Raw genomic sequence first — 26,816 nt, 5'->3', positions numbered from 1 at the left:
GTTCAGTATTTACCTGTCTTCCTCTGCCATCTCTGCGTAAAACAGTCTTGTGCATAAGGCAAGAGCACCAGGCCCATACCAGTCTAGTCTACGGCTGTAGTGTTTTGTATTGATGTCTGGGTGTTGGTTGGTGTTTGGTAGAGAAGCAAGCTCTGTATGTCTAGGTGTTGGTTGGGGAGAGTCATACTCCGTATATCTGGGAGTTGGTTGGGGAGAGAGGCAGGCTTCGTCCTCAGCCACCCCAGCGGCAGTAGATGAAGCGCTGGGCTTATGAGCTCCTGTTTCCCCTGGTTCCCTGGGACACCTCCTGTCATCCACAGCCAATGGCGGGCTAATGAGAGCCCCTGATTACAATGACCTCCTCAGACACACGCACACACGCCTCTCTCTCCTCTCCTCTCCCCTCCTCTCCTCCACACCTTCTTCCCCCGCCTCCTCCCTCTAGACGCCATCTCCTGAGTTAGGGGAGACAGCAGCGACTTGATCGATGTCTGCCTGTGGAGAAATCAAGAGGGCACACAAATTAATTTCTCACTTTTCTCATTTGAGTTTGTATGGCTGATTTTCTTTTAACCCTCTTGTCAGATGCAGTGTAAAGGATGCTAGTAGAAGTTGCAGAAATTTGCTAAAATATAGGACAAGATTATTGTTATTGTTTTGAATAATTTGCCCCACATTTTTGACTTTTCATTTAGTCTTTCATGTCATTTCACCTGTTATAGTGCGTTGAGAAAATATGATTTTGGACCAATGATCAAGAACAGTATTGTTTTTAAACCCCTTTATATTTAAATGTCAGATCTAACATTTACAGGGCCTTATGGTTAAACCATTGCCCATCAAGAGCTTTTTGATGATCAGCTTCTATTCATGCTTGTAGGCCACTGATCAGTGATTGACATGGTCACAATACCCATTAGCCCCTTGATAATCCCCTACCTAAATCAGACGTGATGTGTCGAGGGCTTGGCTCAAGAGAAGACCCCCAGCAGTGTTCCTCTATGAGCCTGTATGTTCATTGTGTCTTACAGCCAGGTACCTACTGTCTTATTATTCTATACGCCACACTCATGTTTGATGTATAACAGAATATGAAAAGGGGGGAAATGATAAGAAAATAGGTCTCTGGTAAAGAAGAAAGAAAGACAGCATTTTAGTTAGCTAGTGCGGAGGACAGGAACAGTATGATATGGAAGGTTTAATGAGGCATAGTGCTTTTTACCCGGAGAGAGAGTGTGGAACAGGCTTAAGATCCACAGCTTGGCTTTACAACTGCCGTCACTGCCTGTGTGGAGTTATAACCACATGCTCCGCCTTCTTTCTTCTCTCTTTAATATCTGCTTTTCTTTCTCTCCTCCTGGCTGTGGCTGGTTGGGGCTGTTTTGTGGAAGACGGTGTCTGCTCCAGCTAGAATCGGAGTGGACTAAGCTCTGGGTCTGAGAAAGAGAAAGGGTGTGTGCGTGTGCCTGTGTGTGTGTCTTAGTGTGTTTGTATTCTTATAACAGGCGTACATGCTTACATGCGTGTGTGTCTGTAATAGAGTGTGTTAGATCTGAGAGGTTGTCTGGATGGCGATGTACTCTTACTGTAGTGCAAGCTAGTGGTATACATCATAGTGTCGGCTGATGGCTGAGGCAGCCCCAGATCAATGCACTGTAGGGCTTCGTACAGCAGGAAGAGGAAAGGACTCTTTCACTCCAGCACTTCTCAAACCATATTCTCTATTATTCATTTCCTTTGTTGTTCGACTACACTAATGGCATGGCAAGGCGCTTCGTTCAATATTATCACTCAGAGAGAGAGAGAGAGAGAGAGAAATCAAATCATGTTTCTCATTCGTGTGCTTTGATTTCCTTTCCTTAGTGTTCTTATATTCCTTTTGGTGCAATGATTTTAATTGTGAATGATGCCACCTGTGTTACCTGTGACATGTGGTGGTTTCTTTATCATGTAAGCTTCCATGTTGTTTCGGTTGTTTGCTCTACATCCTCCAGTAATAGTTTGGCCACGTGAATCTAAAAATGTAATATCAAATCAAATTTCATTGGTCGCATACACATATTTAGCATATCTTTTTTCTGGTGTAGCGAAATGCTTGTGTTCATTGCTCCAACAGAGCAGTAGTATCTAACAATTCACAACATACACTACGGTTCAAAAGTTTGGGGTCACAGAAAGGTCCTTGTTTTTGAAAGAAAAGCACATTTTATTTATTAAAATAACAGAAAATTTATCAGAAATACAGTGTAGACATTGTTAATGTTGTAAATTACCTTTGTAACTGGAAACGGCTGATTTTTAATGGAATATCTACATAGGCGTACAGAGGCCCATTATCAACAACCATCACTCCTGTGTTCCATTGGCATGTTGTGTTAGCTAATCAAAGTTTAGCATTTTAGAAGGCTAATTGATCATTAGAAAATCCTTCTAAAACCCTATATTAGCACAGCTGAAAACTGTTGTCCTGATTAAAGAAGCAATAAAACTGGCCTTTCTTTAGACTTTCTTTAGCATCAGCGATTGTGGGTTCGATTACAGGCTCAAAATGGCCATAAACAAAGAACTTTCTTCTGAAATTCGTCAGTCTATTCTTGTTCTGAGAAATGAAGGCTATTCCATGTGAGGAATTGCCAAGGAACTGAAGCTCCTGTACAAAGCTGTGTATTACTCCCTTCACAGAACAGCGCAAACTGGCCCTAACCAGAATAGAAAGAGGAGTGGGAGGCCCCAGTGCACAACTGAGCAAGAGTACAATGGAGTGTCTAGTTTGAGAAACAGACACCTCATAAGTCCTCAACTGGCAGCTTCATTAAATAGTACCTTCAAAACACCAGTCTCAACGTCAACAGTGATGAGGCGACTCCGGGATGCTGGCCTTCTAGGCAGAGTTCCTCTGTCCAGTGTCTGTGTTCTTTTGCCCGTCTTAATCATTTATTTTTATTGGCCAGTCTGAGATATGGCTTTTTCTTTGCAACTCTACCTAGAAGGCCAGAATCCCAGAGTCACCTCTTCACTGCTGATGTTGAAACTAATGTAAAAGAATGGAATTAAGAAATATATAAATATTAGGACGAGCAATGTCAGAGTGGCATTGACTAAAATACAGCAGAATAGAATACAGTATGTACATATGAGATGAGTAAAGCAGTATGTAAACATTATTAAAGTGACTAGTGTTCCATTATTAAAGTGGCCAGTGATTCCATGTCTATGTATATAGGGCAGCAGCCTCTTAGGTGCAGGGTTGAATAACCGGGTGGTAGCCGGCTAGTGACGGCTATTTAACAGTCTGATGGCCTTGAGATAGAAGCTGTTTTTCAGTCTCTCGGTCTGAGCTTTGATTGCACTTCTACTGACCTCGCCTTCTGGATGATAGTGTGGTGAACAGGCTCGGGTGGTTGATGTCCTTGACAATCTTTTTGTCTTTCCAGTGATGCTGTAGGTGTCCTGGAGGACAGGCAGTGTTCCCCCAGTGATGCGTTGGGTAGACCGGTTTGGTATCTTTAACAATCCTTGGTTCCTGCCGGTGCCTGGTAAAGATATGAGGGGGGGGGCATCATGACCTCCTCTTTAGGACCGTCTGGCAGAATGCCCAGAATATGTTCTTTAACTTAAGATAGGAGACGGCGCCAGACACATGCCGGAACTATGAACTATGCTTATGTAACGTGTCTGTAACCTGTATATAAGGGAACTAACGGGAATGCCCCGTAATAGCTCCTGATCATCATGTGTACATGGTGCATTGCGTTGGTTGGAACCTCTCCAGCGTGCTGATAGTAAACAATGATTCATGTAAGATTGACTTCAGGTGTCCCTGTGTAAGATTTTGATGACAATGGTCTGAGGAGCCAAGCCAAATTTCTTCAGCCACTTGGGATTGAAGAGGCTCTGTTGCGCGTTCTTCACCACACTGTCTGTGTGGGTGGACCATTTCAGATCGTCAGTGATGTGTATGCCGAGGAATAGGAAGCTTTTCACCTTCTCCACTACAGTCCTGTCGATGTGGATAGGGGCGTGCTCCCTCTGCTGTTTCCTGAAGTCCACGGTCAGCTCCTTAATTTTGTTGCCGTTGAGGGAGAGGTTATTTTCCCGGCACCATTCCGCCAGGGCCCTAACTTCCTCCCTATAGGCTGTCTCGTCATTGTTGGTAATCAGGTCTACTACTGTTGTGTTGTCTGCAAACTTGATGATTGGGTTGGAGGTGTGCATGGCCACGCAGTCATGGGTGAACAGTAAGTACAGGAGGGGGCTGAGCATGCACCCTTGTGGGGCCCGAGCATGCACCCTTGTAGAGCATGCACCCTTGTGTGTTGAGGATCAGCAAAGTGGAGGTGTTGTTTCCTACCTTCACCACATAGGGGCGGCCCGTCATGGCGGGGTTCAGACCCAGGGTCCTGAGCTTAATGATGAGCTTGGAGCGTACTATGGTGTTGAAGGCTGAGCTATAGTCAATGAACAGAATTCTTACATAGGTATTCGTCTTGTCCAGATGGGATAGCGCATTGTGCAGTGCGAAGGGAATTGCATTGTCTGTGGATCTATTGGGGCGGTAAGCAAATTGAAGTGGGTTTAGGGTGACAGGTAAGGTTGAGGTGATATTATCCTTAACCTGTAGTGACACCCCATCCCGTGAATGGGACCGTTGTCATCATCTGACACTAATTAGCATAACGCAACGGACAATAAATCTTCCTAGAAAATCTTCCTATTCATGAAAATCACAAGTGAAATATATTGGAACACAGCTTTATATTTTTGTTAATCACCCTGTCATCTCAGATTTTCAAAATATGCTTTACAGCCAACGCTAGACAAGCATTTGTGTAAGTTTATCATAGCCTAGCATAGCATTATGCCTTGCTAGCAGCAGGCAACCTTGTCACGGAAATCAGAAAAGCAATCAAATTAAATCGTTAATTTATTATCCCGCTCCAGAGTACAGGCCTCGGTGTAACGCTCATTCCTTTGACGATAAACGTGAATCCGACCATCACCCCTAGTGAGACAAAACTGCGACTCGTCAGTGAAGAGCACTTTTTGCCAGTCCTGTCTGGTCCAGCAATGGTGGATTTGTGCCCACGTTGTTGCCGGTGATGTCTGGTGAGGACCTGCCTTAAAACAGGCCTACAAGCCCTCAGTCCAGCCTCTCTCAGCCTATTGCGGACTGTCTGAGCACTGATGGAGGGATTGTGCGTTCCTGGTGTAACTCGGGAAGTTGTTGTTGCCATCCCGTACCTGTCCTGCAGGTGTGATGTTCGGATGTACCGATCCTGTGCAGGTGTTGTTACATGTGGTCTGCCACTGCGAGGACGATCAGCTGTCCATCTTGTCTCTCTGTAGCGCTGTCTTAGGCGTCTCACAGTACGGACATTGTAATTTATTGCCCTGGCCACATCTGCAGTCCTCATTTCCTTTGGTGTTTTTCAGCATCAGTAGAAAGCCCTCTTTAGTGTCCTAAGTTTTCATAACTGTGACCTTAATTGCCTACCGTCTGTAAGCTGTTAGTGTCTTAATGACTGTTCCACAGGTGGATGTTCATTAATTGTTTATGGTTCATTTAACAAGCTTGGGAAACAGTGTTTAATCCCTTTACAATGAAGATCTGTGAAGTTATTGGAAATTTACACATTTTCTTTGACAAACAGTGACGTTTCCTTTTTTTGTTTACATCCAAAGAGCTCAGACACAGTAAAATAAGCAAGCCATCCAGACTTAATTATGAATCGGATCTCATTGTATGATGATCTGACCATAGATCTGCTGAAGAAATACAGTACAGTAGCCTCTCAATGTTAACACCTGATTATCTTTAATAATGTGGTATCAGTTGATCCCTCTGCTCTCAGAGTCTCAGAGATAGATCAAGTTAAGTCTTTCATGATCTGTGATCAGTTGATCTCTCTGCTCTCAGAGTCTCAGAGCTAGGTCATGACAAGTGACCTAGCTCTGATCTGTGATCAGTGGATTTGATGGGCTAAGTGGAGGGACCCCAAATTCCATGCAGCCACATAGAGGAGGAGAGGAGAGGATAGTTACTGTACATAGATACGTTCGGAGGAATTCACATGTGGCATTAGAATGTACTGTAATGTGGCTGGCAGTGTGACCTATATTGTGAGAGCTCTCCCGCTCCTCTCTCTCAGAAAAAAATAAAGTTTGAGGATTTTTTAATAATGAGGTGGCAGGCGGGCGGCAGCATCCGTGTGAAGGGTTTTTCAATCTTAATGTCCTATTTCTGACAGCCCTCCTCACTCTGATAAAGGAGCTTGCCTTTGATCAGGCCTGCCGATATGTGTCGACAGAAGCTGCTCGCTGGTTAAAATAAATTCTTAATTTGAACTTGGGGGTTGATGGTGGGAGGGGTAGCATGGCAAATGAGGGAGGGGAGGGCTGAGGAGAGAGGGACCATCCACACGATCTTACTCTCTTGGAAATGAGAGAAAATGAGTATGGAGATGGTTGAACAGAAGGACTCCCATTGAACCTTATGGAACTAGACGTACAGTACATTAGAGACGTAGCAGGAGCAGGAGAAAGCATGGCACCACCCCGGGGTCATTTTTATTGCCATGTCTTCAGCCTTTATGTTTCGGATGGATTTGAATGAATTTGATTTAGAAATATTCGAGACCCCTCCAGTGTAGCATTTAAAGACCTATAGTGTCAGCCAAATTATGTCTACCTCTCGAAAACTCACTTTCTCTCGTTCCACTGTACTGTACTGTACTTTTCTCAATATCTCTTTTTCTCTCTCGGTTTCTTTCTTTCACTCTACCCTTTCTCTCTCTCTCCCCATCTCTATCTCTCTCCAGCCCCCGCCTCCCTTAATTTCTCCCTCCTCTCCTTCCCCTCTCCCCATGGCCAAAGTGGCCCCACCTGTCTCTCTCAGTGCTCAGTGGGAGGCCGTGAGGGGACATGGGGGGGCCGGCTCTGCTGGGGTCCTTCTGGTTCCCTGGTAGGGGTGAAGGGAGCAGAGAGGAAAACATCAATTAAAAGATTATAAATATTTAAGGGCAGAAATATTCAATAATATAAAGGTGGGAGGTCCAGGGGGATAAATGTCAATGCACCTTAACAGACAGGAAATGGATGATGGATGGACCCCAGGAAGACGTTACTGGGCGACTCAAAATGGCGTCAATCACTAGCCAGAATTTAATCTTTTGATTTACTAATCATCTACGAGCTTTTAACTCCCAATAATATCCACTGTAGCATTTTAGAATGCAGTTCACTGTGTAGATACATTCTGTGGTCTTATTGAATCAATATACACCTGACCTTAACATATGGATTTGTGGATTTAATTTAGATGAATGTAGCCAATGTTTTCCATATCTGGTGAACCCTTGTGACATTTCTATACTGATATAAGCATCCATTCCAACTGCAACTTCAAATAATTAAAATAGTCACACCAATGGATGCCAGAAATTAACAGAGCAGTGGAATAGACAGCAAAAAAAATGAAATACAGTATAACACCATAGCTGTCTTCTGTATGTGACTGTCAGCCCCTCCAAGCAGCAGTAGATGTGTTGTTATTCTGTCCAGCCTGTAGAGGCCTGGTTTAAGAGCATGCCCGGATCTGATAGATTACTGTAGTGGTTCCCAAACTTTTTATAGTCTCGTACCCCTTCAAACATTCAACCTCCAGCTGCGTACCCCATCTAGCACCAGGGTCAGCGCACTCTCAAATTTTGTTTTTTTGCCGTCATTGTAAGCCTGCTACACACAAACTATACAATACATTTATTAAACATAATAATGAGTGTGAGTTTTTGTCACAACCCGGCTTGTGGGAAGTGACAAAGAGTTCTTATAGAACCAGGGCACATATAATCAAATAATAATAATAATCAATCATTTTGCTCTTTATTTAACCACCTTACATATAAAACCTTTTATGTTCATTGAAAAATGTGAATAACTCACCACAGGTTAATGAGAAGGGTGTGAATAACTCACCACAGGTTAATGAGAAGGGTGTGAATAACTCACCACAGGTTAATGAGAAGGGTGTGAATAACTCACCACAGGTTAATGAGAAGGGTGTGAATAACTCACCACAGGTTAATGAGAAGGGTGTGAATAACTCACCACAGGTTAATGAGAAGGGTGTGAATAACTCACCGCAGGTTAATGAGAAGGGTGTGAATATCTCACCACAGGTTAATAAGAAGGGTGTGAATAACTCACCACAGGTTAATGAGAAGGGTGTGAATAACTCACCACAGGTTAATGAGAAGGGTGTGAATAACTCACCACAGGTTAATGAGAAGGGTGTGAATAACTCACCACAGGTTAATGAGAAGGGTGTGAATAACTCACCACAGGTTAATGAGAAGGGTGTGAATAACTCACCACAGGTTAATGAGAAGAGTGTGAATAACTCACCACAGGTTAATGAGAAGGGTGTGCTTGAAAGGATGCACATAACTCTGCAATGTTGTATTGGAAAGAGTCTCCGTCTTAAATCATTTTCCACACACAGTCTGTGCCTGTATTTAGTTTTCATGCTGGTCAGGGCTGAGAATCCACTCTCACATAGCTACGTGGTTGCAAAGGGCATCAGTGTCTTAACAGTGCGATTTGCCAAGGCAGGATACTCTGAGCACAGCCCTGTCCAGAAATCTGGCAATGGCTTCTGATTAAATTCAATTTTCACAGAACCGCTTGTTGCAATTTCGATGAGGCTCTGCTGTTCAGTTATCGGTAAGTGGACTGGAGACAGGGCATGAAAGGGACAACAAATCCAGTTGTTTGTGTCATCCATTTCGGGAATTAACCTGTGTAATTGCGCACCCAACTCACTCAAGTGCTTCACTATATCACATTTGACATTGTCCGTAAGCTTGAGTTCATTTGCACACGAAGAATCATACAATGATGGAAAGACCTGTGTGTTGTTCTTGTTAATGCAGACAGAGAAGAGCTCCAACTTCTTAATCATAGTCTCAATTTTGTCCCGCACATTGAATATAGTTTCGGAGAGTCCCTGTAATCCTAGATTCAGATCATTCAGTCGAGAAAAAACATCACCCAGATAGGCCAGTTGTGTGAGAAACTCGTCATCATGCAAACGGTCAGACAAGTGAAAATGATGGTCAGTAAAGAAAACTTTAAGCTCGTCTCTCAATTGTGGTCACGTGGATTTGGATATGTTCTGCATAGCGTCGGACAATAACATTGATGAATACGCTGATTCGGTCAGTGAGTTTATTAGCAATTGCATCGGTGATGTTGTACCCACAGCACCTATTAAAACCTTCCCCAACCAGAAACCGTAGATTGATGGCAGCATTCGTGCAAAACTGAAAGCGTGAACCACTGCTTTTAATCAGGGCAAGGCGACCGGAAACATGACTGAATACAAACAGTGTTGTTATTCCCTCCGCAAGGCAATCAAACAAGCTAAGGGTCAGTATAGAGACAAACTAGAGTCGCAATTCAACGGCTCAGACACGAGGGGTATGTGGCAGGGTCTACAGTCAATTACGGACTATAAAAAGAAAAACAGCCCCGTCGCGGACCACAATGCCCTGCTCCCAGACAAACTAAACAACTTCTTTTCTCGCTTTGAGGACAATACAGTGCCAACGACACGGCCCGCTACCAAAACCTGCAGGCTCTCCTTCACCGCAGCCAACGTGAGTAAAGCATTTAAACGTGTTAACTGTTGCAAGGCTGCCGGCCCCGATGGCATCCCTAGCCGCTTCCCCAGAGCATGCGCAGACCAGCTGGCTGGTGTGTTTACGGACATATTCAATCAATCCCTATCCCAGTCTGCTGTTCCCACATGCTTCAAGAGGGCCACCATTGTGCCAGTTCCCAAGAAAGCTAAGGTAACTGAGCTAAATGACTATCGCCCCGTAGCACTCACCTCCATCATCATGAAGTGCTTTGAGAGACTAGTCATTTCACCTCCACCCTATCTGACACCCTAGACTCACTCCAATTTGCTTACCACCCCAATAGGTCCACAGACGACGCAATCGCAATCACACTGCACACTGCCCTAACCCATCTGGACAAGAAGAATACCTATGTAAGAATGCTGTTCATCGACTACAGCTCAGTATTTAACACCATAGTACCCTCCAAACTCGTCATTAAGCTTGAGACCCTGGGTCTCGACCCCGCCCTGTGCAACAGGGTCATGGACTTCCTGAAGGGCCGCCCCCAGGTGGTGAGGGTGGGAAACAACATCTCCATCCCGCTGATCCTCAACACTGGGGCCCCACAAGGGTGCATTCTCAGCCTTCTCCTGTACTCTCTGTTCACCCATGACTGAGTGGCCATGAGAGTAGTGAGGTCTGCGCAATGCATCACCGGGGGCAAACTACCTGCAGGACACCTACACCACCCGATGTCACAAGGCCAAACAAATCATCAAGGACAACAACCACCCGAGTCACTGCCTGTTCAACCCGTTATCATCCAGAAGGCAAGGTCAGTACAGATGCATCAAAGCTGGGACCAAGAGACTGAAAAACAGCTTCTATCTCAAGGCCATCAGACTGTTAAACAGCCATCACTAACATTGAGTTGCTGCTGCCAAAATACTGACTCAATCTCTAGCCACTTCAATAATTAAAATTTGGATGTAATAAATGTATCAGTAGTCACTTTAAACAATGCCACTTAATATAATGTTTACATACCCTACACTACTCATCTCATATGTATATACTGTACTCTATACCATCTACTGCATCTTGCCTATGCCGTTCGGTCATCGCTCATTCATGTATATTTTATTATTCATTCCTTTACACTTGTGTGTATAAGGTAGTTGTTGTGAAATTGTTAGATTACTTGCTAGATATTACTGCATGGTCGGAACTAGAAGCACAAGCATTTCACTACACTCACATTAACATTCTGCTAACCATGTGTATGTGACAAATAAAAGTAGATTTTTTTTTTAACTTGTCAACTTTTTTAAACCACTCCACCATGTCTCCCTGTCATGACTTTTGTGCCATCAGTATAGATACCAACATGAGCAGCAGCTACGTTTGGCTACATACGGACCGTTAGTGGAATTCCCGCCAGAGAGGAACGGTTAATGTGATTGGATGTTAATTATTTGACTAGGCTAACTTTATTTAGTTAACATTGTGTTGTTATTTCGCTGAACACTAGATTGTTAAATAAACATTTTTGGCAGTGAAACGAGGCTACTCAAGCGAGAAAAAAACCTCACCCAAACGTTTAAAAAAAAGTTTTTCTCCCCAATATCGTGGTATCTAATTGGTACTTACAGTCTTGTCTCATCTCTGCAACTCCTGTACGGACTCGGGAGAGGTGAAGGCCGAGAGCTGTGTGTCCTCCAAAATACTACCCAGCCAAGCCGCTTCTTGACACAATGCCCTCTTAACCCAGAAGTACAAATGTGTTGGAGGAAACACCGTACACCTGGAAACCGTGTCAGCGTGCACTGCGTCTAGCCCACCACAGGAGTTGCTAGTGCACGATGGGACAAAGACATCCCTGCCCGGCCAAACCCTCCCCTAACCCGGACGATGCTGGGCCAATGTGCGCCGCCCCATGGGTCTGCGATGCAGTGCCTTAGACCACTGCGCCACTCGGGAGGCCTCATTCTTCTCTGGTCTGATGCAACCAAGATTGAACTCTTTGGCCTGAATGCCAAGCATCAGTTCTGGAGGAGACCTGGCACCATTCCAACAGTGAAGCATGGTGGTGGCAGAATCATGCTGTGGGGATATTTTTCAGCGACAGGGACTGGGAGACCAGCCAGGATCGAGGGAAAGATGAACGGAGCAAAGTACAGAGAGATCATTGTAGCGTCATACCCAAGAAGACTCTAGGCTGTAATCGCTACTAACGGTGCTTCAAAAAAGTACTGAACAAAGGGTCTGAATGTGATATTTCATTTAAAAAAAAAGTTTAATACATTTGCAAACATTTCTACCTGTTTTTGCTTCGTCATTATGGGGTATTGTGTGTAGATTGATGAGTAAAACATTTTTTAAATCCATTTTAGAATAAGGCTGTAACGTAACAAAATGTGGGAAAAGTCTGGATACTTTCCGAATGCTCTGCGTATATGTGTGTGTCATAAAGGCTTCCGTTGATTGAGTCTTCAACAAAAATAAATGTAATTTCACTTGACTTTCTGGTGCCTGTGAAAAACCTTGACGTTTCTTCGATAGTTTTTTGTGGCACATTTGGAGTCATGCTCTGCTGCTGCTGCTGGGCCTGTGAGTATGGATGAATCATGAGTGTATATTGTGTGGCGTTTGGCCTCAGTCAAAAGCAGCATTCCCCTTAGAGAGCCCAGCGAGGCCTGCATCTGCGAGGATTGGGTTGGGATTTTCATTTTCTTGAAACACCTTCTGTTCTGTTCTGTGGTGGTCCCAGCGGGGACTATAGCGCTGATATTTTTAGAGGGCATGTTCCGAAAGCCTCCGTCGCCAAGAGGGAAGGACAATGGTGGGTGTGATGTTACATCGATACTTGGCCGCGAGTGGAGTGGAGGGAGGGGGGAAGGAAAAATCCTGGGTGGCCTTGATGAGTTTTGGAACGCCTCTTCTCCGAGGAATTTCACACTGTTAAGAGCACCCCACAGACCGACCAGAGAAAGACTTTAAAATGGCCGGCCAATATGTAGCCCACATATGTACAGCCCGGCTTCATGCCAACACAGTGCCACAGACATGTTACTGCACTACTTCCTACCCACTCCATGTCCTTAAGCGGTCTTAACTGTATGCTAGGCAGTCCTGCTCATAATGTTCCCTCAAGAGGTTTCAGGCAATGTTCGAAGAGAACTGGCAGTGGGACTCAAAATGGCTGCCAGTCAATGTAGGGAGGGCTCCTTCCACTACCCAGAAAGCTTTGGGAGTTAGACCGGTGGGGCCATGATTGTTTAATTGTGAGTATGGCTTTGTAATCAGCCTTATTGTATTGAAATGGGAGAGACACAGCAGGGGAGAGAGAGAACCGACTGCAGGCAATGCTGCCTGCTGAATCTGAAAGATGCAGCTGATATTATCCCACCAGTTTACCATATGTGTTTTGTTTTTTACTGTTCTCTAAATGGAGATGTTTAAGATGAATTAGCAAGCGATGCAGGGTTTGTTGTGTTGCTGTAAGAGTGTAGTAGTATCACTTGGACCTTGGTGCTGTCTGTCTGTCTGTCTGTCTCCCTGGGTTTACGTAGTTTGTAGTCCTGGTTCGTAGACTGGTAGGTCTTGGTTCACGGTAGTCGGCCCACCCCTGGCACTACTATAGCACAAAGCCAACAAGAGACAAAACTGCAGATGGATTGAAGAATATTGATGTGTGTGACCCGCGGCTGCCTGCGAGCAAGGCTGAATAATTCAGAGATGTGTGTTGTGACGACAGCGTAGCACACACTAATCTCAGTCCTGTGTGTTGCTTCTCTCTCTCTCTCCCTCTCTCTCTTTCTCATAATTTGCCTACATTTCCAGGTTGGAAGTCTAGATTACATGGGTAGTTTCCTGTCTCCTTTGACACATCCAGAGTGATGCAGTTCAGCGTTCTCATGTGGAACTCTCAAATTTTGAAGAACCTGCAAGGCCTGCAATCCTGGATGTATTAACAACACATATTCCCATCCGGCTAGTTTCATACACTGTACTTTGAGGACAAACACAACATCAAACCATTTTTAATAACATAGTGGTGTGTGTGTGTGCATGTGTGCGTACGGTGGTGGCCGGCGGGTGAGTGTGTGTGTGTCCATGTCAGTGTGTTTCCATGTCAGTGTGTGTGTGTGTCCGTACTCGATATGTTATGCTTGAGTTACAGTATTCCAAAAGGAACCTCCATCTTTATTACACTTTTTATTATTGTTTTATTAAAACTGGACTCAAGAGATTGTTTTTATTGTCACCCAGAGGTAGCCTCTCCTCTCCACTCCGGGTCACTCAACTAACTGTGTGGTGTTGTGTTGTTTCCTGTGACTCCAACAGATCCAGAGTGCGCCCTAGAGAGCGGACTGGAGGATGGTGAGGCTGAGGCCGGGTCCAGGCGTTTGAGGAAGAGGCTTCTCTCTCCAGAGGAAGGCGAGGAGGAGGAGGACGAGGAGGCCGCGCTGCACAGCTGCGACAGCTGCCAGCAGGTGTTCGAGTCGCTGAGTGATCTCACCGAACACAAGATTAATCAATGCCAGCTGACAGGTAAACAACGCTCAGCCCACCGAGCTTCCCTTCCCTCTCCACCAGTCAGTTCTATCTCTTCCAATCCAGTCTTCCCACTGGAGAAAACCATAGGAATCCATAGTGAGCTGGGTACTTCACCACACAGCCTGTAATTGACTGCAGCACTAGTCTACCTCGATATTTTTTTGCATGCATTATATGGATAGTTTCCATTCTCCTTTGCCATTACTACACAGACACACAACACAATGTGTATGTATGCACACACCCACACTTCCTCTTACCGTACTGATCATTTGAGTATTTAGGCACCTCACTACACCACGCCACACACTCTACTACATACTCCACCAAGCCACACAGTCATATTCGCCAGTAGTCAAAGCCAATGTCATTGAGGTCTCACTGTAACCAGACCTCCTTGGTAAATGGATCCCTACTATAGTGAGGTCTCTCCTCTTAGTGTGGAGGCATCGTCCATGTCTACTGGGACCCTGGGAGGAAGACGAGAGAAGGAAGGGTGCCATTGGCAGACTGTGTCATTGAACCTGAGATGGATAAACAGAACACTGCTATAAATACTCTGACAAGGTGGCTCAGAGAACTAATGATACTAATGATATGAGCTGCTGAAGGTTTCGTCCATGTGATTCTCATGGACTTGGTGTTCTCCTTTACCCTGTCCCTTTACCGTCCTGTACCGTCCTGTCCCTTTACCGTCCTGTCCCTTTACCGTCCTGTACCGTCCTGTCCCTTTATCACTCTGTACCGTCCTATCCTATACCGTCCTGTCCCTTTACCATCCTGTACCGTCCTGTCCTATACGTCCTGTCCCTTTACCGTCCTGTCCCTTTACCGTCCTGTCCCTTTACCGTCCTGTACCGTCCTGTCCTGTACGTCCTGTCCCTTTACCGTCCTGTCCCTTTACCGTCCTGTCCCGTCCTGTCCTATACCGTCCTGTCCCTTTACCGTCCTGTCCCTTTACCGTCCTGTACCGTCCTGTCCCTTTACCGTCCTGTGCCTTTACCGTCCTGTCCCTTTACCGTCCTGTCCCTTTACCGTCCTGTACCGTCCTGTCCCTTTACCGTCCTGTCCCTTTACCGTCCTGTACCGTCCTGTCCTATACGTCCTGTCCCTTTACCGTCCTGTCCCTTTACCGTCCTGTACTGTCCTGTCCTATATGTCCTGTCCCTTTACCGTCCTGTACCGTCCTGTCCCTTTACCGTCCTGTCCCTTTACCGTCCTGTACCGTCCTGTCCCTTCACCGTCCTGTACCGTCCTGTCCTGTACGCCCTGTCCCTTTACCGTCCTGTACCGTCCTGTCCCTTTACCGTCCCTTTACCGTCCTGTCCCTTTACCGTCCTATACGTCCTGTCCCTTTACCGTCCTGTCCCTTTACCGCCCTGTACCGTCCTGTCCCTTTACCGTCCTGTACCGTCCTGTCCTTTTACCATCCTGTACCGTCCTGTCCCTTTACCGTCCTGTACTGTCCTGTCCCTTTACCGTCCTGTCCCTTTACCGTCCTGTACCATCCTGTCCTGTACCATCCTGTCCCTTTACCGTCCTGTCCTTTTACCGTCCTGTACCGTCCTGTCCTATACCGTCCTGTCCCTTTACCGTCCTGTCCCTTTACCGTCCTGTCCCTGTACCGTCCTGTCCCTTTACCGTCCTGTACCGTCCTGTCCCTTTACCGTCCTGTCCCTTTACCGTCCTGTCCCTTTACCGTCCTGTACCGACCTGTCCTATACGTCCTGTCCCTTTACCGTCCTGTCCCTTTACTGTCCTGTACCGTCCTGTCCTATACGTCCTGTCCCTTTACCGTCCTGTACCGTCCTGTCCCTTTACCGTCCTGTCCCTTTACCGTCCTGTACCGTCCTGTCCCTTCACCGTCCTGTACCGTCCTGTCCTGTACGTCCTGTCCCTTTACCGTCCTGTCCCTTTACCGTCCTGTCCCTTTACCGTCCTGTACCGACCTGTCCTATACGTCCTGTCCCTTTACCGTCCTGTCCCTTTACTGTCCTGTACCGTCCTGTCCTATACGTCCTGTCCCTTTACCGTCCTGTACCATCCTGTCCCTTTACCGTCCTGTCCCTTTACCGTCCTGTACCGTCCTGTCCCTTTACCGTCCTGTCCCTTTACCGTCCTGTACCGTCCTGTCCCTTTACCGTCCTGTACCGTCCTGTCCCTTTACCGTCCTATACGTCCTGTCCCTTTACCGTCCTGTCCCTTTACCGTCCTGTACCGTCCTGTCCCTTTACCGTCCTGTACCGTCCTGTCCTTTTACCATCCTGTACCGTCCTGTCCCTTTACCGTCCTGTACTGTCCTGTCCCTTTACCGTCCTGTCCCTTTACCGTCCTGTACCATCCTGTCATGTACCGTCCTGTCCTTTTACCATCCTGTACCGTCCTGTCCCTTTACCGTCTTGTACAGTCCTGTCCTATACCGTCCTGTCCCTTTACCGTCCTGTACCGTCCTGTCCTATACGTCCTGTCCCTTTACCGTCCTGTCCTATACCGTCCTGTCCTATACCGTCCTGTCCCTTTACCGTCCTGTACCGTCCTGTCCCTTTACCGTTCTGTACCATCCTGTCCTGTACCGTCCTGTCCCTTTACCGTTCTGTACCATCCTGTCCTGTACCGTCCTGTCCCATCCTGTACCGTCCTGTACCATCCAAGATGAAGATAAGTTCATGTGAAGAGGAAGACTTACTTTATGTTAGGAGTTTCATTGTAAGAGGGGGGATACAGTTAACATTGTCCTATCAGACAGCAATATATACTCTCCTCTGTTTATACACAGACATAGTTTGATTTCATATTTTGCAATCCGCAACCAGCCAACCACAAATTATAGGGCAGGACTGCTTCAGAGTGATCTCAGATTTCCAAACAACCAGTAAGATATCCCATATGAGTGTTACAAAGATTTTCCATTAGCAGCAAGCCTGTCTCACTGAATGGACAGTGTCTTGCTCATGTGTGTGGACGCATAGATGTACGCTACCTTTCAAAAGTTTGGGATCACTTAGAAATGTCCTTGTTTTTGAAAGAAAAGCACATCACAGGAGTGATGGTTGTTGATAATTGGCCTCTGTACGCCTATGTAGATATTCCATTAAAAATCAGCCGTTTCCAGCTATAATAGTCATTTACAACATTAACAATGTCTACACTGTATTTCTGATCGATTTGATGTTATTTTAATGGGAAAAAAATGTGCTTTTCTTTCAAAAACAAGGACATTTCTAAGTGACCAAAAACTTTTGAACCGTAGCGTATGTGTGTCAGTATATGTGTTTATGTACTGCTTCACAAGCAGGAAGCCAATCAAGCAAAGTGTATAGGAGAGAGGGCCTAGCCTACTTTTCAAAAGGTGTGGAAATCTGTTGAATGTGCACTTGCAAATTATGACTTTCCTGACTTGAGTGGAGCCCTCAGCCGTCTCCTCTCAATACACCCAGCAATCCATCAAACAAATATTGATTCCAGCACATTATATTTGGCATACATATGAAATCATTGCACGAAGGCCATTTCATTAAAGGTAGAGTAGGAAAGAAGCTCATGCTGTACCATTGACTTCTAACAGTATTGCCGATTTCTAATAGCTCTTTGATTGGTTTGATACCTTACCTTTTTCCTATTATGATTTGATTGGGAACAAAGGGAGGTATATTTCTAGGGGCACCTAGTGCTTTGAAATGTTTTCACATTTTTCTTTTTAGCATGTTGAGCAAGACAATAGTCAAGCATGTTCTGACTTATAGACAGGATCTTACATTATCTAGACGCGGTCACAATGAACAACTCAGGCATATTATTTATCCTAGAATTAAGCAAAGGCCTTTATTAATGTCAATCTCACGGACAAATAAGACTTAATTGCTGAATGGTGGAATGCTGCAGTTTGGCTAAGAACCCCTGTAAAACCTGAGCATTATGCACGACCACTCTATAGGTATTCAAACACAAAGGGAGGGGAAAAATACACTTTGAGATACAGCAGACTGTGTGTGTGTGTGTGTGTGTGTGTGTGTGTGTGTGTGTGTGTGTGTGTGTGTGTGTGTGTGTGTGTGTGTGTGTGTGTGTTTCAGTCGGGAGTCTTCTTCCTATGTGGCTGGCATCCATTACCAATTAATCAGCTTTACATCGACTCTCAGCTCACAGATGGATTCTTTATTAAAACCACATTCTAATCAACAACCAGCACCTACTGAATCCTCCACTTCTACAAATCACTTTTTTTGGTTTTATTTTTAGGAAACCCATTCAGAGCTTGACTGGACCCAATCCTGATATTGAGAATGAGTAGGATTTTGTGGAAAATGTAGAAATTCTTGTTGCAGTAGATATTCTTATTTGTTTGTGTTGGTCCCGTGTTTCATGAGCTGAAATAATAGATCACATAAATTTTACATACGCACAAAGCTTATTTCTCTCAAATTGTGTACATAAATTTGTTTACATCCCTGTTAGTGAAAATCTCTCCTTTGCCGAGATAATCCATCAACCTGACAGATGTGGCATATCAATAAGCTGATTAAACAGGTGCACCTTGTGCTGGGACAATAAAATGACACTCTAAAATGTACAGTTTTGTCACACAACACAATGCCACAAGTTTTGAGGGGGTGTGCAATTGGCATGTTGACAGCAGGAATGTCCACCAGAGCTGTTGCCAAGGAATTGTATGTTCATTTCTTTACCACAAGGCACATCCAACATCATTTTAGAGAATTTGGCAGCACATCCAACCAGCGGTTTACTGATGTCAACATGGTGGCGGGGGAGTTATGGTATGGGCAGGCATAAGCTATGGACAATTTATTTTATACCTTTATTCGAGGCAAGTCAGTTATGAACAAATTCTTATTTTCAATGACGGCCTAGGAACAGCAGGTTAACTGCCTTGTTCAGGGGCAGAACGACAGATTTTGACCTTGTCAGCTCTGGGATTTGATCTTGCAACCTTTTGGTTACTAGTCCAATGCTCTAACCACCAGGCTACCTGATGCCCCAATGAACACAATTGCATTTTTTGATGGCAATTTGAATGCACAGAAATATGAACTCACAGAAATACTATGACGAGAAGCTGAGACCCATTGTGAGGCTAATTTATTTTAAGGTATCTGTGACCAGCAGATGCATATCTGTATTCCCAGTTACGTGAAATCCATAGATTATGGCCCAATGCATTTATTTGAATTGACTGATTTCCTCATATGAACATTAAATTATTTTTTTATCGTTTCGCTACACCCGCAATAACATCTGCTAAATATGTTTATTCGACCGATACAATTTGATTTGATGTGATTTGAAACTCAGTAAAATATTTGATATTTTTGCTTGTTTCATTGATATTTTTGTTCAGTAGCTGAGTAAATATTTACCATGTACTGTCTACTTGAGGAGATTCCAGAATGCATGCAGACAGATATGTATAATACCCATGCAGGCACATTAGACCTGGGCAGTATGGAAAACAAATCCATATAGACCTGGGCAGTATGGAAAACAAATCCATATCGCAATAAATTGTCCATTTTTTGCACTAACTATAAATCAGTGATAAATTATTTTGGGGTGAAGTGCTAGAGCTGGCTGATATGAACAAAAAGTTATATAGCGATATATGTTACTCTTTTGCTTGATGAAAACCAATACAACAATTTTTTATGGACAGTTGCTTTACAGTAATGGCAGGGCTCTAGATAATATTTTCCAGTGCCAAGTAAGATAATAGAGATTAGAGGTCAACCGATTAATCGGAATGGCCGATTAATTAGAGCCGATTTCAAGTTTTCGTAACAATTGTAAATCGCTGATTTTTCCGATGAAAAAAATAAAAAAAATAATATATATTTTTTACAACTTTATTTAACAAGGCAAGTCAGTTAAGAACACATTCTTATTTTCAATAACGGCCTAGGAACGGTGGGTTAACTGCCTTGTTCAGGGGCAGAACAACAGATTTTTACCTTGTCAGCTCAGGGATTCAATCTTGCAACCTTACAGTTAACTAGTCCAATGCTCTATCCACCTGCCTCACGAGGAGCCTGCCTGTTACGCGAATGCAGTAAGAAGCCAAGGTAAGTTGCTAGCTAGCCTTACACTTATCTTGTAAAAAACAATCATAATCACTAGTTATAACTACATATGGTTGATGATATTACTAGTTTATCTAGCGTGTCCTGCGTTGCGTGTAATCGATGCGGTGCGCATTCGCGAAAAAGGACTGTCATTGCTCCAATGTGTACCTAACCATAAACATAAATTCCTTTCTTAAAATCAATACACAGAAGTATATATTTTTAAACCTGCATATTTAGCTAAAAGAAAGGTTAGCAGGCAATATTAACCAGGTGAAATTGTGTCACTTCTCTTGCGTTCATTGTACGCAGAGTCAGGGTATATGCAACAGTTTGGGCCGCCTGGCTCATTGCGAACTAATTTGCCTGAATTTTACGTAATTATGATATAACATTGAAGGTTGTGCAATGTAACAACAATATTTAGACTTAGGGATGCCGTCCGTTAGATAAAATACGGAACGGTTCCGTATTTCACTGAAAGAATAAACATTTTGTTTTCGAAATGATAGTTTCCGGATTCGACCATATTAATGACCTAAGGCTCGTATTTCTGTGTGTTATTATGTTATAATTAAGTTTATGATTTGATAGAGTAGTCTGACCGAGTGATGGTAGACACCAGCAGGTTCGTAAGCATTCATTTAAACAGCACTTTCGTGCGTTTTTCATGCTTTAAGCATTGCGCTGTTTAAGCTATACTGTTACACTGGCAATACTAAAGTGCCTATAAGAACATCCAATAGTCAAATGTATATGAAATACAAATTGTATAGAGAGAAATAGTCCTATAATTCCTATAATAACTACAACCTAAAACTTCTAACCTGGGAATATTGAAGACTCATGTTAAAAGGAACCACCAGCTTTCATATGTTCTCATGTTCTGAGCAAGGAACTTAAACGTTAGCTTTCCTACATGGCACATATTGCACTTTTACTTTCTTCTCCAACACTTTGTTTTTGCATGATTTAAACCATATTGAACATGTTTCATTATTTATTTGAGGCTAAATTGATTTTATTGATGTATTATATTCAGTTAAAATAAGTGTTGTTGTAATTGTCATTATTACAAATACATTTAAAAAATTGTCCGATAAATCGGTATCGCCGTTTTTGGTCCTCCAATAATCGGCATCTGTATCGGCGTTGAAAAATCATAATCGGTCGACCTCTAATGGAGATGGTTCAAAATGTAAGCAATTTCATTTAACATATTCAGGAAATGATTGATTGATATTTTGATGTGCAACCTGTCCAAACAGGATCCAGAATTATCAGATGTATTTTTGTCTCTTCAGAGAATTTGCAGACATCTTTGTGCATATTGGGCCATAGGCTATATTAGTCACCACCTGAGGAAGAGGGAACTCAAAACACTTAGCTAGATTGCTGACTCTAAATATTATATTGTTGCTAGATTGCCAAGTAGGCTTATCGATTAATCTATCACTAAATGTAGGCTAATGTAGGCTAATGTCATACAAAAACTTCCCAGCGCTAGGCCTAGGCTACTTGATGTACGACTATTCACTGCAACTGGCTCCATGCATCATACTAACTACAGCCTACTCTGGTTGTAAAGTGGTGCCATGAACTCAATATTAAAAGGTGAGAAATACATGATCTACTCCCAGAAAGCTGTGACTCTCCTCTCTGTAACTAGAACAACAGTAGTTTCTTTGAAAACCCTATTTTTCCCACAATAGCATTTTGAGCAACGGTAATGCTTTGTGCTTCACAGAATGCATCTCTCCATCCTCCTTGCGCACAGTGGGGAGAGGGAGCGAGAGTCAGCAGCCGACAGCAAAACAGGGACAGGCAGATACTTTCATAGCAGGGATCAACATAATGCATAGGCTATTACTGTTGACCAAATAATAGTTTTAGAAACAATCTACAGGAATGTTGTGTAGAAAAATCACAGAAAATTACAGACGTAAGCAAAATGCTTCGGTAAGAGGAAGGCAATGTCGGTGTCGGAAATCTTTGGTTTATCATCCCAGCTCTAAGGCACATGCACACCACAAACAAATGAGTACCCATACCCACCGTCTCACTATGCCTTGGTAACTAAACCTAACAACACGATCTACAGTTTCAAGAATAAACCCTGGTGCTATTGCATACTGTACCTCGGCCTACTAGACCACGCCCAACAGACAAGAGAGAGAGAGATGTATAACATGTCACCCTGATCAATGGCTGCCATTGTCTCCCCACCGTCTGGCTGAAGTTTAACACCTCTCCATGCACTTAAGCCGTGACCACTGCAGTGCGCTAAGGGAGCACGGGGTATGGATTGCCTCGTGTCCCCGATGCGATCGGTGCTATCGATCGTGCTAATGCTGGACTGCGGAGGAAGGCAAGAGATAGCCTGGGAGAGAGAAGAGGCGAGAGGAGGGAGAGTGCTGCAGGAATGTGTCTCCAGAGACTGTCTTGGGCTGGGGCAGGGCTGTAGGAATGCTCCCCCGGAGGTAGACTTCCACTGTTCGAGTACAGGCTGGGGTGGAAGACAAGGCAGGGCTGGAAGAATGCTTCTCTGGAGAACCGAGAGTGGAGAGGGTTGGAGAGGCTGGGGCTGGAGGAGTGCTCCCCCAAAGTGGTCATCTAACTCTGGGGCAGGACTGGAGGGGCTCAGGGGGGCTGGGTGTGGGGGTAGATGGGGGACGCGGGCGCGGCCCCCCTCCAGGCTCCAGGATGGCTGCGGATCAGGTTTCCGTGTTGGGATCAGCATCCTGCCGTCAGGGCTTTAGGCTGCCCAGGGGAGGAGGCAGGAGAGAGAGGAGTTAGGAGGCAGCCTTTTATTCCGTAGGCCTCTCTTTCCGCTAGCTTTGTCTCTCAACAGTCTCAGTCTTCCATTGTCTGCTCCGGCTCGCATTGTTAGCGATTATGTTGCGGGAAAGAGACACCTATGGTTGGTCCTCAGTGTGGCATGGGTTTTCTTTTGGGCCGCACACACATGTTTAATAGTTGAGATACATGACAGTGTAATGGCATGTAAGAAAATGTGCACTAATAGTAGCCCTTACTGTCTTTTAATGTAAATAAGGACAATGGCACCAGTACTGAGTTTAATTCAAAGGTAGTTTGGTTTCACAACGGCTTACCTTGCCAGTGTCAATTTTATTCTCCTATACTGCTGCTGTGCTGGAGGCATTTGAATAGCACAGTGCACACAGTGCTGTCATCCTAGTGGTCATACTTTCATTACTGGCCCGCTCCCTAGAGAAACACCTTTTCTTGTGTCCTTCACTAGAGGAGAAGCACAGCTCGTCCCTCAGGAGAGATATGTGGCCTGCTATTTTAACCCTCTGTGAGATGACCTTTTTAATAAGTGTCTTTCTCTGTTTTCTTGCCGGCCACTGTGAGAGCAAACAGAGCATGTCTTCTGCTTCCCTCAGATAAAGAAATCAATCAGAAAGAGAGAGAGAGAAAACTGGGCCATATATGGATTTATATTATGTAAATTCTTCCCTTTTTCTGCTCTTGCCTGTGGAGATTTAGCGATGCATTCAACATCCGATAAAATACATTTTAGATTTATGAGAAAAATACAAATGAGGTATATTCATGTACTATGAAACAATGAGTTGCACTATTTCCTAGCAAGACATCACAGGCAATACTGCAGCGATTTGATGCAATTTGATAGGGACATGGGAACACAGAGGCATACTGTTCAGTTCTCTCTGTTAATCAAGCCTTTATAAAGAATTTCATTACATTAAGGCTCTCTGAATATGTTCTCGTCGTCTGAATTCGTACACCAACATGCTGGTTCGAAGTAAAACAAGTCTTTGGGTCAGCGGCATGGAAACGTTCAGTAATACCCACAACTATCATTAACTAGTTGCTGGCGGACCGTGTTTGGTAATAACTGTTTCCAGTAGGATCTCATTGGCAGACCTGGAGCTTTTTTCCCACACAGAAAAAAAAGATGAATTGATCCAACGGCTGCTTTGCGGCCACCAAAAAGAACACTCCTACAAAACCACAAAGACTTTATTTGCTTCAAAAGCCTTTAGCAGTAGACACCGATAGAGAGGAGACATGAGCAGCCCTGAATAGCCCAACTCTGAGCATTCTGCCGGTCATCAGAAATGATGCCATGTTTTTGCCTGGGCATCTTGTGACAGTGCGGTACAAAGTGTGGCACAGTGATCGCAAGGCTTTGAACGGGGGAGAGGTGGTCAGGGGAGAATAGCAGTGACTTCTGGCACAACGCGGCTACTGAAAAGAGAATTAGGTTGGAGTCTTTCCCCGAGTTTGTGTGGTGTGTGTGTGTGTGTGTGCGTGTGCGTGTGCGTGTGTGTGTGTGTGTGTGTGTGCGTGTGCGTGTGTGTGTGTGTATAAAGTAGTAGATCTGACTCCTCAATGTAGCAGCCCCTTGTGTTTGCTCTCTGTACGACTGAGCCGGTAACATTAACAGGAGTGTCATTAGGATTTCAAAGCATATTATGCTCTCATGAGGTGGCCCTCTTCTTCTTTCCCCTGTGCTTCACACAGCACATGTTATGCACCGTATAAAGTATTCATCGGTCTTTTGTCAGCCGAGCTCGGCAATTTCTGCAGTAACACAATCGAAATAGTAATGGAGGAGTCTGTTTGTTTGTGGATGTGTACGAGACAGACGTAATCTGATGGCCAACTCAGACCAGCTCAGAAGTTCGGCTTCTCTCTGTCTGTGCCCCTTTTTTGTACCCACTTCACTTGTCTCTTTATCTATTGTCATCTCTCTGTCTCTCACTTCATTCAATTTCAATTGAAGAGGTTGTATTGGCACGGGAAACATATGTTTACATTGCCAAAGCAAGTGAAATAGACATTTAAAAAATTAACAGCTAACATTATACTCACAAAAGTTCCAAAAGAATAAAGATATTTCAAATGTAATTTTATGTCAAAATACAGTGTAAGGTACAAAAGGTACAAAAGGGAAAATAAATAAACATAAATATAGGTTGTATTTACAATGCTGTTTGTTCTTCACTGGTTGCCCTTTTCTTGTGGCAACAGGTCACACATCTTGCTGCTGTGATGGCACACTGTGGTATTTCACTCAATAGATATGGAAGTTTAGCAAAATTGGATTTGTTTTCGAATTCTTTGTGGGCCTGAGTAATCTGAGGAAAATATGTGTCTCTAATGTGGTCATGCATTTGGCAGGAGGTTAGGAAGTGCAGCTCAGTTTCCACCTCATTTTGTGGGCAGTGAGCACATAGCCTCTTGTCTTGAGAGCCAAGTCTGCCTTCGGGGGCCTTTCTCAAAAGCAAGGAAATGCTCACTGAGTCTGTACATAGTCAAAGATTTCCTTAATTTTGGCTCAGTCACGGTGGTCAGGTATTCTGCCACTGTGAACTCTCTGTCCAAATAGCATTCTAGTTTGCTCTGTTTTTTTGTTAATTCTTTCCAATGTGTCAAGTAATTATCTTTTTGTTTTCTCATTATTTGGTTGGGTCTAATTGTGATGCTGCTCTCGCTCTCTGTCTCTCTCTGTCTCTCTCTGTCTCTCTCTTTCTCTCTCTCTCTCTGTCTCTCTCTATCTGTCTCTCTCTCTCTCTTTCTCTCTCTGTCTCTCTTTCTCTCTCTGTCTCTCTCTCTGTCTGTCTCTCTCCGTCTCTCTGTCTCTCTTTCGCACACACGCAGCAATACACACACATACAACCATTGTGCGCACACACACACACACACACACACACACACACACACACACACACACACACACACACACACACACACACACACACAGGCGCGCGCACGCACGCACACGCACACACACACAACTGCGCGCTTGCACTTTCCACCTGAGACTAAACATAATTTGTAGCCGGAGGGGCTAAACAACATGCTGTGTCTTTAACATTCATCCAGACAACCTCCTTTGAGATCGAATGGAGACAGAGGAGCAAGGTTGATAGGCTAATGTAATGGGAAGGATACAGATAATATCATGTAAGTATCCGTGAAATGACGTATTTGTATTTGCAACACTGTTGTGGTTTGCCCTTTTTTTCAACGTGTGCAGACACGTCACTAGGATTGTTTGACGGTGGCTTGGTCATGGTGTAGCAGGCTGACTCTCCATCACTCTCTCCCTGGCCCTGGCTCTGCTTGCTCTTTGTTCACTCTCCTACTCAGCCTCCAAGTCTTTTTCAGCGGGGCAGGCAGAAGAATGGCACATTAAATCTTAATAGGACTGCGTCTGGCCTTGTTGAATTGCAGAACGTGTTAAGCCGGTGCTTTCCTCCCCCTTGGCACATGCTCGTGGAAGTGGAAAACAATTGAATAAAAGAAACCGCTCCCTCGCTCTGTAGCACCAAGTGACTCTGACTTCTAGTCTGAAGCAATGAGCCGACCGAGAGAGAGTGCTACACAAATGACTTAAGCCCCTGTAAAGACAAATGACTTAAGCCCCTGTAAAGACAAATGACTTAAGCCCCTGTAAAGACAAATGACTTAAGCCCCTGTAAAGACAAATGACTTAAGCCCCTGTAAAGACAAATTACTTAAGCCCCTGTAAAGACAAATTACTTAAGCCCCTGTGAAGACACTGTAA

The 26,816-nt window shown here is 44.4% G+C and overlaps 1 protein-coding gene across 3 annotated transcripts in view; it reads left to right on the top strand.

Annotated features, from left to right (window-relative positions):
* The window catches only part of LOC115114504 (zinc finger protein 521-like), a 173,434-nt gene that overhangs the window by 15,969 nt on the left and 130,649 nt on the right, over positions 1-26,816 (top strand). For all 3 annotated transcript variants that reach the window (XM_029642785.2, XM_029642786.2, XM_029642787.2), the window contains exon 3: positions 13,971-14,177. In XM_029642785.2, the coding sequence (XP_029498645.1) occupies positions 13,971-14,177 (207 nt within the window). The remainder of the gene's footprint in view (positions 1-13,970; positions 14,178-26,816) is intronic.

Source organism: Oncorhynchus nerka, linkage group LG9b, assembly GCF_034236695.1.
Source record: "Oncorhynchus nerka isolate Pitt River linkage group LG9b, Oner_Uvic_2.0, whole genome shotgun sequence".
In the NCBI taxonomy this organism is placed as follows: Eukaryota; Metazoa; Chordata; class Actinopteri; order Salmoniformes; family Salmonidae; genus Oncorhynchus; species Oncorhynchus nerka.
This window is presented reverse-complemented; position numbering and strand designations above follow the sequence as displayed.